The 13,128-nt window shown below is 40.7% G+C and overlaps 1 protein-coding gene across 2 annotated transcripts in view; it reads right to left on the bottom strand.

The window, feature by feature from the left end:
* Nucleotides 1-292: 292 nt before the first annotated feature.
* Cpsf2 (cleavage and polyadenylation specific factor 2) overlaps nt 293-13,128 on the bottom strand; it is a 30,483-nt gene continuing 17,647 nt past the window's right edge. For both annotated transcript variants that reach the window (XM_059278948.1, XM_059278950.1), the window contains exons 9-15: nt 10,650-10,750; nt 10,106-10,306; nt 7,853-8,005; nt 6,954-7,179; nt 5,524-5,823; nt 3,823-3,957; nt 293-3,447 (exon numbers count right to left, since the gene is read on the bottom strand). In XM_059278948.1, coding sequence (XP_059134931.1) covers nt 3,355-3,447; nt 3,823-3,957; nt 5,524-5,823; nt 6,954-7,179; nt 7,853-8,005; nt 10,106-10,306; nt 10,650-10,750 — 1,209 coding nt within the window. In that variant the 3' untranslated portion in view covers nt 293-3,354. The remainder of the gene's footprint in view (nt 3,448-3,822; nt 3,958-5,523; nt 5,824-6,953; nt 7,180-7,852; nt 8,006-10,105; nt 10,307-10,649; nt 10,751-13,128) is intronic.

Genomic DNA, 13,128 nt, shown 5'->3' with positions numbered 1-13,128 from the left:
ATGCTTTTTAAGAATGACACCAATACTGCAGGCAACTGAAAAGAGCAAAAACAAACAACAAAAAACCCCAAAAACTGACCTCAAAATTATACATTTTGTTTCATTTCACATGACCAACAAAGTGAAGACAAGCCATGTTAAGTATTTACTACTCATACATAGAAGTATCTAGAAAACGTACAAAGCTTCTAACAATGAAAAAGATAAACAGTTTACAAACGGACAAAGGAGTTGAAGAGTCATTACTCCGAAGACATACAAACATCCAATAAGCACAAGAAACACATCATGCTCAACATCATTGTTTATTACGAAATACAAAGCAAAACCTCCAGGCAATCCCTCCTCACATGCTAGGGATGGTGAGGACAGAAGATGTAGTCAAGAGTACATGTGACAAAAACGGGACCCTCACATATATGCCAATGGGGACAGGAAATGGTACCGCTACTTCACAAGACAGTTGGTAGTTCCTTAGATGGTTAACCAGAGTTGCCATATGATCCAGCAATCCTATTCTTATGGACACACACAAGAAAATTTAAAACACAAATGTTTATATTTTAAAAAATCTTGCACAAAAATGTTCAAAGCAACATTTTTGGTAGCAGCCAGAAACTGGGAACCACTCAACGTACATCAACTGATGAACAAGCACGACACCGAAACCAAGGGGTGTCACATGACTGTAAAATGGATACTGAATGTGTACGCCTATAATCCCAGCATTCTAGAGGCAGGAAGATTATGAGTTGGAAACCAGCTTGAGCTATACAATGCAAGACCACGTCTCAAAGCAAACAAAAAATGATGCTAACATATTACTACATTAATGAATCTTGAAACACAAGCGTTAATTGAAAGAAGACACAAAAGGCCACATGTTGCATGATTCTTTTTTATGAAATGTCAAGAGACAGAAAAGACTGATGACTGACTAGGGAGAAGAGAAAATCAGGGGCAAATGGTTACTGGGTTTCTTTTTGGAATGATAAAAACTAATCTGGAATTACATAGTACTGGCTGCACATTCTGGACATACCAAAACCAGTGAATTATATATTTTAAGAGTAAATATTTTATGGTATGTGAACTGCACAAACACACAAAAAGGTGAACAACCCACCTTATAAAACCGATTTCTTCAATATAGGTTCAGGTCACCTACTGAGTCACACAGAAATACAGAAATAACTGCAATGATACTTGACATGTATAATTGCACTGTAACAAATACAATGAGAAACCCCCAACCTCCAGACCTGGGCCACACATGCTAGGTAAGTATTCTTCCACTGAGCTACATCCCCATCCCTTTTCTCCTTCTTTTGAGCAGAGTCTTATGCTGTCCAGGCTGGCCTTAAGCCAAGTTTGAATGAAGTGATGAAATTACAGGCATGTGTCATCATGCCCAGATAAAATTTCTTTTTAAGAAAACTATTTGTGTTATCAGCTGACAGTTCACATGCTGTATTTATTCTTGCGTCTCAAAGCTTCTCTGCACTCATGATTTATCCCACTGGTCTTTAAAATGTCATCTAGACACAGGCAGAATATTGTTCTCTAATGGCATTATGTAGAACAGCCATCTTCAAGCAGTACTTTACAATTTAATTCCTATTCATAGGACAGCAGAAAGGCTAGGCAAGAAATATTTTTACATGTAAGTATTACCATGTAATAGGTATAGCCAGAAACTTCATGCTATGTAACAAATACAGGTTTTCTTCTCCTGGAATAGAAATAGAATTATAGGCTTCTTCTATATAGTAATGGGGAGCAAGAGGAATGTTTCATGACTGCAAAAAAGAAAACATACTCTTAAACTCATCTCTGCAACACTATTTTGTACATCTGCTTTTCAGTATCAGAAGGCTACAAACTTGCTTCAGGGCTGTAATCCAGAACAGAAGGCTCCGTCAGCACCTGAGACTGAATAAAAGGCTAATTCTAGTCTGACAGTGGCTCACTGGGTTGAAATAACATAGTTCTGAAGTTAAACAAGATTGAGGCTTCTCTAAATGCTCAGTGCAGAGAGGAGGGCTTAAAGCTTAAGCAAGCATCAAGGACTGCCTTGATTATGCCGCCTTCTAAGAAATAAACCAACAGGCTACAATGGGACAACATGGCTCATTGTTCAAGTCAATGGAATTGCATATTTTCAGTTTTCACTCTTAAGCAGGATTCTTTGTACTATATTAAGGGAGGCAATTACCCTAGTTCAGTACTATTTTTGTGGTAATAAGCATAAAATCCAACCACTGTTTACATAAACTTAGAAAACAAGCTAAGAAAGGAAAACATTTACACCCTTTAGTTAAATTACACTGTTACCTTATAAAAATGTGAGAGTCAACATTTGTTTTTTAAAAACAAGAGCATTGGACAGTTTCAAATACAGCTGCTTGGCTAATAGGTAAGATGTGTCTAAATAAAATGTCTGCAGAACTGGTACCATGCCCGGCTTTCTTTTTGCTGGTTTTTGACACAGTCTCTCACTATGTAGCTCAGGCTGGCCTCTAATTCACAATCCTCCTACGCCAGTCTCCTGAGTGCTGCTGGGATTACGGCGTACGTACCACACTCAGCTTCAAGGCTTTCTTTTAGATGACATTTATTCAAATGATGAGGTTATAAATTCAAATTGAACAACCAAAAAATCTTTATAAACAAGAAATGGGAGAAATAAAAATTTATTTCTAAACTAAATGTGTGCTGCCTCATATGCACTGAAAGAAGAGGGTAAAGAGAACCATGTGGAGGCAACTGCAGATCAGAATTCAGAAGGAGAAACAGCACAGCACACTTTTTTTGAAATGTTTCACCAGTTTTTTGTTTGTGTTTGTATCTTTTATAGCATATCCTTTCTATGTAATTCTCCCTTTTCGTTCCAGAAAACGTGAGAAACTGTCTGCACAAATGCATGCATACCAGTTTCTATAAGGCCATGAACTGGTCTGCTAAGTTGCACTGTTCGTTTTTTCAAGTAATAAACCCTTTGAAGCAAGGGGTCTGCAGAGGAAATCAACACCTTCAGCTCTGGGCCTGTCTCTTCGCTGGGCCTCTAGCATTCCAAGCAAGGTAGAGCATTTACAAAACGGGTTCTGTTTATATTTTCTTTCTTTATTCAGTACTGGGAATCAAACCCAGGGCCTCGCACATGCTAGGCAAGAGCTCTACCACTGAGCTACGCCCCAGGCCCTTGATTCATATTTTTCAAAATCTAATACATGCTCACGTTTTCTGGCAGATTCTTTTTGTATGTTACAAAACAAGACAGCGAAAGCTTAGCCTCAGATGATAATCCTTTCTTCCTGAGAAAGGTCAAGCAGACACTTCCTGACATCATGTCCTTTACACAATGGCATATTGTTCATATAAAAGGTCTCGTATCCTATAAAAGTCTTGACAAAGGCAGCCTTCTAACCCGATGCGTCCAGTTTCTGTCTAGAAAAACAGTTTAAAAAGTTCTTTAGTATATCTCCCATTCATCAACATGCAGAAACAATAAGCAACATCTATAACATGGGCCACTTTATGACTGGTCAGGAAATGGGTTGCCCTGACTTGGGAATATAGGTATCATATTGTAGTAATGAGTTTTTATAGACACATAAATGTCAGAGAATTCAAATAATAAAAATTTACTATAAAATTATGTACCATGTATTTGAATCACTGCTATAAGCCTTTAAAGTCATCATTATGAATGTAAATGGCTGGTTTTCAGTTTTATGAAATTATAAGAACTACAGAATTAATCTGAAAAAGCCTCAGAAGTGCATGCACGTTCAATGCAGCCCTTATTAAAAATAAACTTACTCTGCGGACTGCTACTTGGTTGTTGCAGACAAGTACGCCTCCTACAAATTCTGCTTGAATCCCCTCCCGCAAAAGAACTTGCTTGAAGTCAGACAGTCTTGGTTCATTCATAAAAACCGACTGATGTCCAGGAACCTTGAATAAAGTCAGAGGTGAGAGAGTAACTTCAATAAAACAATAGGCACAAAGCTGTATCGGATAAAGTGGAGCACTGCATAATCTCTAAGATACTTATTCCCTCAAGTCCTTTGACAGGTAACGTCAAGACTGTAAGTCACATTCCAAGTTTGTGACTCTGGTTCTACTTTGTCACTTACCATTACAAAGCCCTTCACAGTTTCTGATGCTTCACAATTTTCTTAGTCATGCCTCCTAATAACAGAGACTCGAGGTAATATTATGCTCTTCACCCACCCACTTGCTGGAGGGGTCAACTAGAGTGTCAAGAGGCAGAACTGAACTGAAACCCCATTTCCAGGCCCCAGCCCCCTGCTGAGTTCAGAGTCTAAGTCTTCCTAACGCCACTTCCACGTCCCCTCCTCCTCAGAGTGACTGCAATGGATGCTCTGGGCTGAGAACCAGAAAGGCAAGTGGTTTTGCCCACTCTGAAAGTGCTTTGAAGAGCACTATAGCTTTAGCACTGAAAAAAACCCTCCTCGTCCCCCCTCGTCCCAATTTCAAGAGCCGTGCTAGATCAGAAGCCAGCAGAAGGCTGTCTCCATCTCAACTCCATGATGTGCTAAAGACTGCACTTGACAAGCCTGTAGGACTCTTAGAGTATTAATACTGCTCTAGCTTCATCGCCTAGGAGCTTTTCTAATTAACTAGGTCCCTCTTGAGAATATGTAACTTCTAGGCTAGCATTAAAGCTGTACTCAACGGAAGATGCTTAACTGCATCAAAACCAAAGTGATTTGAATGGAACTGATAACACAGAAAAATGGCATTCTTAGAAAACTCCCATCTCCTCACTGGAGAGCCTCACAATCAGACTCCACATTTTCCACACTGAAAACCCACATCCTGAACAACTGCATTATTACCTAGGCGAGGGGAATAATATGGCACACGTGATATGAAAGCAGAAAGGGGGGCAGAGGATGAGGGAGAAGAGAGAAAGGGAGAATTGACAAAAAAAAATTCTGTTTAAAAATACATAATAAAACATAATACTATGTATTCTACTTAAAAATTTTAAAAAAGATTCATTTATTTAATGTATGTTGGGGTTTTGCCTGCGAGTATGTCTGTATGAGGGTATCATACCCCCTGGAATTGGTTTTACAGACAGTTGTGAACTGCTATGTGGGGGCTGGGAATTGAACCCGGCTCCTTTGGAAGAGCAGCCTGTGCTCCTCACCGCTGAGCTATCATCTCTCCAGCCCCCCTCCTTAAAAATTTTAATAATAATAATAAAAAAGATTTGTTAAAGGTTTCCTCTAAGTTATCATCCTCTAGCTGCAAAGACTGAGACACACAGACACATGCCCTGGTCAGTCCTTTGTAACAACTCCAAGTTCGGGCCCCACACAATGTGTTTACACGGCTAAAAGCACAACAGAGGAACCAGAAGGATGACAAACGCAGGACAGACGGACTGGGGATGCAGCTCAACGGCAGAGCACGTAGCTAGCACGTGTGAGGCCCCATCAATCCCCAGGACCACTCAACAGACAGACAGAGGAAGCAGAGGCCTCTCACCTCATGAGGCGGCAAAGGCTCCAGTGTGGGGATGATCTCACTCTCTTCGCCCAACTCTTTGTCGTCGTCTCCAAACAGACTCTTCATGGCCTTCTGCTGGGCTATGGCACTGGAGTCTGAAGGAGCATCCACTTGCATCTCTGAGTCTTCTCCGTCGTCCTTGAGCTCCCCTTCTTCTAAAATAACTCCGGTGTCCACTTTGGAAACCCTCATGTCTAAGACGCCATCTATCCAAGCTAACTCGGCATCTTTAGCTTTACAAAACTGTAGGGAGCTGACAAGGGAGTCCTTTAACCTGACCTGGATATGCAAAGGGAGGGGAGGAACAAAACCCACAGGGTGTACGTTAACAAATCAAGCACAGCCTTTGCCATTTTCTAACTCTGCAATACGAGCAACATCTGAAAATCTCTCTCCTCAGATCATCAATCTTCACAATGACCTAATTATCTGTAAGGGCTTGAGGATCCTTGGCCACTTTCCAAAACAAGGTTCTCAATCTGACTGCACAACAGAATCACATGGAGTCCCCAGCCCGATACTAACACTGGGGTGCTACCTCTAGTATTTCTAGCATAATTACTGAAATTAAGATGGGAGCTCAGATGACCAACTGTGCAGCCACGGCTGGTGTGCCTTAGAGTGCTGGCTTCTATGCCTTCTGGAATGTGCCACGTAATTTCACACCTCCATGTCTCTTTCTCTTACTTACGCAGAATAATTTTCTGCCTGGCAAGTTCTAACTTCTTCCAGATATAGATGTCACACCTACCTTCAACTGTCACTATCTCCCACAACCAGATAAGACTATCTCTCCTCTAACTAGCTGTTTTCTGTACCTGTCTATTTTTTTTCCATTAGGAGAACTGTGGCATCTGTTGAGCGCTTAAACAAAATTATTTGAGGCTGGGCATGGTAGTACATGCCTATAATTCTAACACTTTGGAAGTTAAGGCATGAGAATCGAGTTTGAGACTAGCCTGGGCTACACAGTCAGACCCTGTCATTCATGAAGAAACGAACATCTCTTTGATTTTGAGAACACTTATCATTCCCTCCCATTGGTACTTTGGCCCAAGTTGTCTATCTGACTATAACACTCTTTCCCCACTCTTTGCTGCTGTCTGTCCTGACAACCTAGCTATACATCCAATAACAGCCTGTTTAGTTATCATTTCTTCCAGAGGGCCTTTTCCAAACTTCCAAACTTGAGTTGGAGCCCTCTTCTCTATCCCCTGGCACCTTGCATACCACCAAAGGAATAAAAGCGTAAGGGGAATTCGATTTGTTTGGTTTAAACATCCCAAACTATGGGATGTTGTTAGGACGGGGAGCTGTACCCATCTCACTCGCCATATTCCTAACGTATGGGAGCTAGTGTGCTGACAGCCATGTCTATTTCCCAATGGCTCCACTGCCAACATATTTACCTGGTAGATATGCGTTTCGCTTGTGGCATCAACTGTCTCGTGGAGTTTGGGCATGTACACTTTAATGTCCTTCCCACCGAAGGCCCGGCAGCACTCGGCCAGATCCTGACTGGCCTCTGGTGGGCCGTGGACAATGATCAGCTGTCGCGGTTTCATCTGGTTGATGATCTTCTTAATGGAGTCTCCATCTGAGCGTCCTTCATAGTCTATGTAAGTAACCCTGGCTCTGTAATCAGACATCATTAGTCAAGCTCTCTTTCCTGATAAGCTAATTCCAAAACTAGGCTCTTACCATCAGGAAAGAAATGCATACAACTATGTAAGGGGAAATTGTGAAATGCATGTTACAGTATGTATCCCAAGAATATATACAAATGATGTCACTGGACAAAAAGACCAGTTGTTCTCTGATGATTCACATTCTGAATTATCACTCCTTGACAGTACTAACTGTATTATGTAGGAAAGGAAAGCGTTTCTTAACTACTCCTGGTCCTGATAAACTTTCTACTCCCAAGCATTAGAATGTCTAAGTCAAGGAGGACATTTCATGAACCAAGCAGTAATGCAAAAGAATTAGTTTCTCAGCTGCACTGTTCTCCTACCTGCTACTAGACTTATTAGAAAGGCCGGAAATAATGTGTCTTCATATAAATGTACAATTTAATGTTCGGCTCCTTCCTCAAACTACCACTAACCCAATTACTTTGGTATTCGAGAATCATCAATGAAAATACCACGATACTTCGCAGGTCTTTTCACTGAAAAGGGAATTTTAAAAGCATGAACTCACTACAGGTTCTGCTGAAATTTCACTTTTGAAGCAATACAAGTTATATAATTCAAGAGTTGAAATGGTAGATTCTACCCTCATCTCCAAACCCCACAAAGGCACTTACTTGATCTCAATAGACTCTGTTGCAGAAACACACTTGGTGGGAACGTCAGACAGGTCCTGATCCATGGGCTCGTCTCCATTTGTCAAACCAGATTCTAATTTGCTTTTTTCTTCTTCAGTAGCTTGAAGTTCTGGCACTAAGAAATCTTCTGGCCTAAACAGCAAGTCTCTAATTAGACATGTGGAAGGCATGCTAACATTATGTAACATATGTAACCAACTAATAGGTGGCATAATTTAAAGACTCCTTGTGCATTTTAAGACTTACTCATTTAACTCAAAGCTAATTGATACATGATATCAATCATCAGATGATTACATGTATAATGTTTTCATAACCACTGAGGAGTGCTATTTAATTATTTAGGAAGCAGCACTAAGGATTGAACCCAGGACCTTGTACAAGCTAGGCAAGCACGCTATTCCTGAGCTACATCCTTAGCCCAAGAGTGCTCTTTGAGGATGCTGTAGACCACTGAGAACCCCTAACACGTCAAGAGAAGATCTGAATGGCTGTAAGGAGCAACAAGCACCCTTGAAATCTGACCCTGTACTTTTTTTCCTTTTTCTTTTTTTTTTTTTCTTTCTTTCTTTCTTTCTTTTTTTTTTTTTTGAGACAGGGTTTCTCTTTGTAGCCCTGGCTGTCCTGGAACTATCTTTGTAGACCAGGCTGGCCTTGAACACAGGGATCTACCAGCCTCTATCTCCTGAGTGCTGGGACTAAAGGCATGTGCCACCACTACCCCATGGCGCTATACTCTTTTTATAACTTACTTATTAGTGTGAATGTATGTGTGCAAGCCCAAAAACAAAGTTCTCCATGTGAGCATTACTGAAAAGAGGGAGACACCTGTTTTTACAATTCTCTCTCTAACACCCTGTGATCACCCTTCTAACTTTCTAGTCCAGTCTCACTCCTCTCAGAGAACCCAGGCTCTATTCTCTAACAGCCACGTTGCTACAGCTTCTTATTCCCCAGGGCAACAGCTCCAACTGTAAACCACAGAATAACAATAGCGGTAACAACCACTTAAAGCACATTTAGTATGATTCCAGGCTAGAGACCTTAAAAACAAAACCTCACAGGCTGGAGTGTAACTCAGTGATAGAATACTGCCTAGCATGTACAAGGCCCAGAAAGCCCTAGAGCCCCACCCCAACCCCCCAAAAGAATCAAAACAACAACGACTAAAACCTCCTACAACATTTAATTTGTATCCCCGTTTCTCAGGACAGTCAATCTGAAGAGCAGTGTCCAGTGCAGCGGGATTGCTCAGTGGGTTAAGTTGCTGCTCAACTTGACAACCTGAGCCTGATCTCCAGAACCTACAGTGGAGTGAAAGAACTGACTCCTGCAAGTTGTGCTCTGGTCTCCACACGCACACATGTATACAAGGTGCAGGCACACGCACACACACACACACACACACACACACACACACACACACACACACACACCAGTAGGCAGCAGACTGGTCACTTATCAAATGAAACTAAACAAACACCAGTGTTGTTTCCATTGCTGTTTCTCTTGGTTGTTTTAGAGGGCTATGTAGACCATGGAACTTTCCTAAGTAAGTCAAGAATGATCTAAGTCTACCACCTGCTCAACAGCATTATGGAAGTAGTAGGTAAGGACAAAGTCCATGCTTATAGTCCTGGCTACAAGTGGTAAATAAGTGTGTGTCACTGCACAGAGAGAGAGAGAGACACTTAAGTATATCTATGTATAGCCAGAGAGGGAGGGGAAGAGGAAAACCTGAGAGGAAGCAGGAAGAACTAAGAGTGTCAGACACAGCACATTAGGCAGAAGAACCTGACAGTTTCTGGGGAAGCAGAGGGAACCCTGGGAGACCTTTACTCAGGTCAGTGTTTTCAAAATTGCAGCTCGAGCATGTGATTTCCACTATTTTTCATGGTTCCACCCTTTATCTCATATTTCCCTTATAGCCAAAAGCATCAGAAGTCATGTCCCAAATAAATACAATCACCAACAAGTTCTTTCTCCACAACATGTCCCTTCTTAATCAGAGAAAGGATGTCTAAATCATCTTTCTTAAAATCTTTCATGCAACTGAGTAATGAAACCATACTCTCTTTACTACTCATTCTCAAGATGCCCCTCAACGCTTCTATTTTTATGCTTCAAATTAGCAGCCTCCTGTATCTTTCAAGCCAAGGCACTCAGGAGCAAAGCACACGGTGACCAGAGAGCAAATTCACTGAGCCCAAAGAGTTTGTTTTGCTCACATACTTGATGATCTCTCCATATTCATCCCATTTAATTCTCTCTTCTGGGGCAGGAAACATGGGGTAGGATTTTTTGGCCTGTTTGAAGAAGCTGCCTTTGCGACTGCCTTCCCCTTTCATCATTAGGTCATGCTTTGTCTTATGAGCCGAAGGCTGGTCGATATCTTCTTCCACGTCACTCTCATCACTGGAGTCGATATCTGCCCTAGGAGGATTTGGGAACACAGCAGCGTCATAATGTCCCTAAGTCAGTTTGACTGAGTATTTATAAAACTATGAATGAATTACTCTCCAACCTTAACCCAAATCATGATAGTCGGTATATGTGGATCAATGTTTTGTAAAAACTTAACATTAACTTCCTTAATAAATTGGTATTATTAGCACTAAAAGAATTTTACTTTTGCCATTTGAAAAGTTTAATAAAAGTCACAAAGTCCTAAGGAAATTTAAGTTGTTTCCACTGAATGTTTGAATCCTACAGTGTGTTCTTTTTCCATCATCTGCAGACTTAGCCTTATGAATTACTCTTTAGGTGAGTGACTCACTCTTTGGACTGTTCAAGTTTCTTAGCAGCTTCTTTCTTTAGTTTTTCTTTCTCCACATATTCTTCAAGTTCTTTCCCTTCAAGCTTCACGCGTTTCCTCAGCTAATGGAAAACAGACAAAAGAAAAGGCAGTGTCAGGAGAGTTGGGCAGCGGGGTGAGACACTTCGCTCCTCTAAAGTGACCCACGCCCTTTAATTCTCATCTGAAATTAATCCGGCTTCCACGACACCGACTTAGAGATCTTATTTAGATTAGTACTAAAACTGAGCTATTAGAGAAGATGGATTTAAATCAAACTGGCTAAAATACACCAGTCAACTGGGAGAAGGAAGCAGTTAGGTATTTTTATAATTTGAAGTAGAAAAGCCATATAAAGCCCCAAAGCTATAAGTCTTAAAGAAAGAGTGAATGAATAATTAATTATCCAACATGGAGAAGATAAAACATCTTTTATATTTTAAATTTCACAGAACTAAAAGAAAAGGTGAAAATACTGGCTGTATTGACTGTCAGAATCTATATTTTTTTAAGAACTCCCCAGATCAAGAAAGAGATAATACATCAAAAAGGACAAAATACGTAGAGGAAATTTAAAAACTAAAAAACATGGATAGCTTATAGCCATGGATAGATGGCTAAGTTTATCAATGGTTGCTGACACAGGCAACACATAAAAGTTAACACACTTTAATTTGCAAGACTGGAAATGCCTACCTGGAGAAGGGTTACCTTCAGCTGTTTCCAGCAGGTACTAACAGTAAACTGTTAGAAGACAATTTGCTAACAACTAAAAATAAAAACGTGCTTGTCTTCTGATGCAGTTCTTCCTATTTCTAGAACAGAGATATTTTTAAAAAGTATATAATAAGCCGGGCGGTGGTGGTGCACGCCTTTAATCCCAGCACTCGGGAGGCAGAGCCAGGCGGATCTCTGTGAGTTCGAGGCCAGCCTGGTCTACAAGGTGAGTTCCAGGACAGGCTCCAAAGCTACACAGAGAAACCCTGTCTCGAAAAACCAAAAAAAAAAAAAAAAAAAGTATATAATAGTAATGTTGAAAATAAAAAAACTAGCAAATTCATCCATGTGGAACAACTGAATTAGTAGCAGTTCATTCGCTTGTCCTCAGAGTACCTTAAAAGCTAGAGAACCCTGGGGCTGGCTCGGTGGCTCGGTGGGAAAAGGCACTTGTCAAGAAGGCCTCATGACATATGCTTCAAGCCCAGAACCCACTGTGGGAGGAATGGACTCCAGAAAGTCGTCTGAGCTCTGACTTCCATGTGTGTACCATGTGTATACACAACTCAGATAAATAATAAATTAAAACATAACCAAAGAACCCCAGAGGTTGGAGAGATGGCTAAGAGAACTGACTTCTCTTCCAGATGATCTGGGTTCAGTTCTCAGAACCTACACAGCAGCTCACAACTGTCTGTTACTGCAGTCCCAGGGCATCCAACACCCTCTTCTGGCCTCCATGGGCACCAGGCATGCACATGGTGCAGGCATACATGCAGACAAACCATCCATATACATAAAATAATGCGAAAATATTTAACGTAAACAGAGCCTAAGTTTTTGTGTGTATATATGTATTTATATATGGGGGGGGGTCATGAGAAAGGAGGAAGAAATGTGAGAGGAGAAATAGACAGTAATGGAACACATTTGCCAAGAGCAGAAAGAGGAACTATTTGGGGGAAGAAGGGAGCTAGCGGGGCAGGGGACAGGGACAAAGAGAACGAAGTGCAATGGCACACTTGTACATCAAAACACCACAGTGAAACTCACCACTTTGCACGCTAACCTAAAATTATTAATAATTTTTAAGTGTCAAGTCATAACAACTCAATGCAACATGTACTCCTGGGTAGGATCACAGACAAAACTGGAACAGGTAATTAAAAAGGGTACTGTTGTGCCAACCAACTAAAGTTGGCAGGGTCAGTGGATTAAAAGGTAGTATGGTGTCAGTGTTTATCTCCTGTTTTCAGTGGCTCTTGTTTCCACACAATACACACTGTGGTACTATTGAAGAAATGCTGGAATAACAGCCATTTCTTTCCAATGGTTTAGAGAAAAAAAAAGGGTGTGTAAAACTGTGTCTGTGTAGATACAAGATTTGATACAGCAAACCCAGCTAAAACCTTGACAACTGGGGTGTTGGAGTATTCACACTATTTTTGCAACTTTTGGTTAAATTTGAAATTATTTCAAATAAAAATTAAACCAAAATCAAGTGATGAACACTAACAAATGTGGCATCTCACATCTGGCTCTTGGCTTACTTGAAATGTGTTTTAAAATTATAAACTGTTAGCAACTTACATAAATACCTTGGACAAAAATTAAATTGTAATTAAGTATTTAATTCCCTGATTTAACTTGTACCTCTTAAAAATGTTGTTCTTAGCCTGGTATGGTGGCTCAAGCCTGTATCTCAGAACCTAGGAGCCTCAGGAGGGAGAAATGAGTTTTAGGC

The sequence above is a fragment of the Peromyscus eremicus genome, chromosome 14 (assembly GCF_949786415.1).
Source record: "Peromyscus eremicus chromosome 14, PerEre_H2_v1, whole genome shotgun sequence".
Classification (NCBI taxonomy): domain Eukaryota; kingdom Metazoa; phylum Chordata; class Mammalia; order Rodentia; family Cricetidae; genus Peromyscus; species Peromyscus eremicus.
The sequence above is the reverse complement of the archived record's forward strand: the minus strand, read 5'-3'. Positions and strand labels throughout refer to the sequence as shown.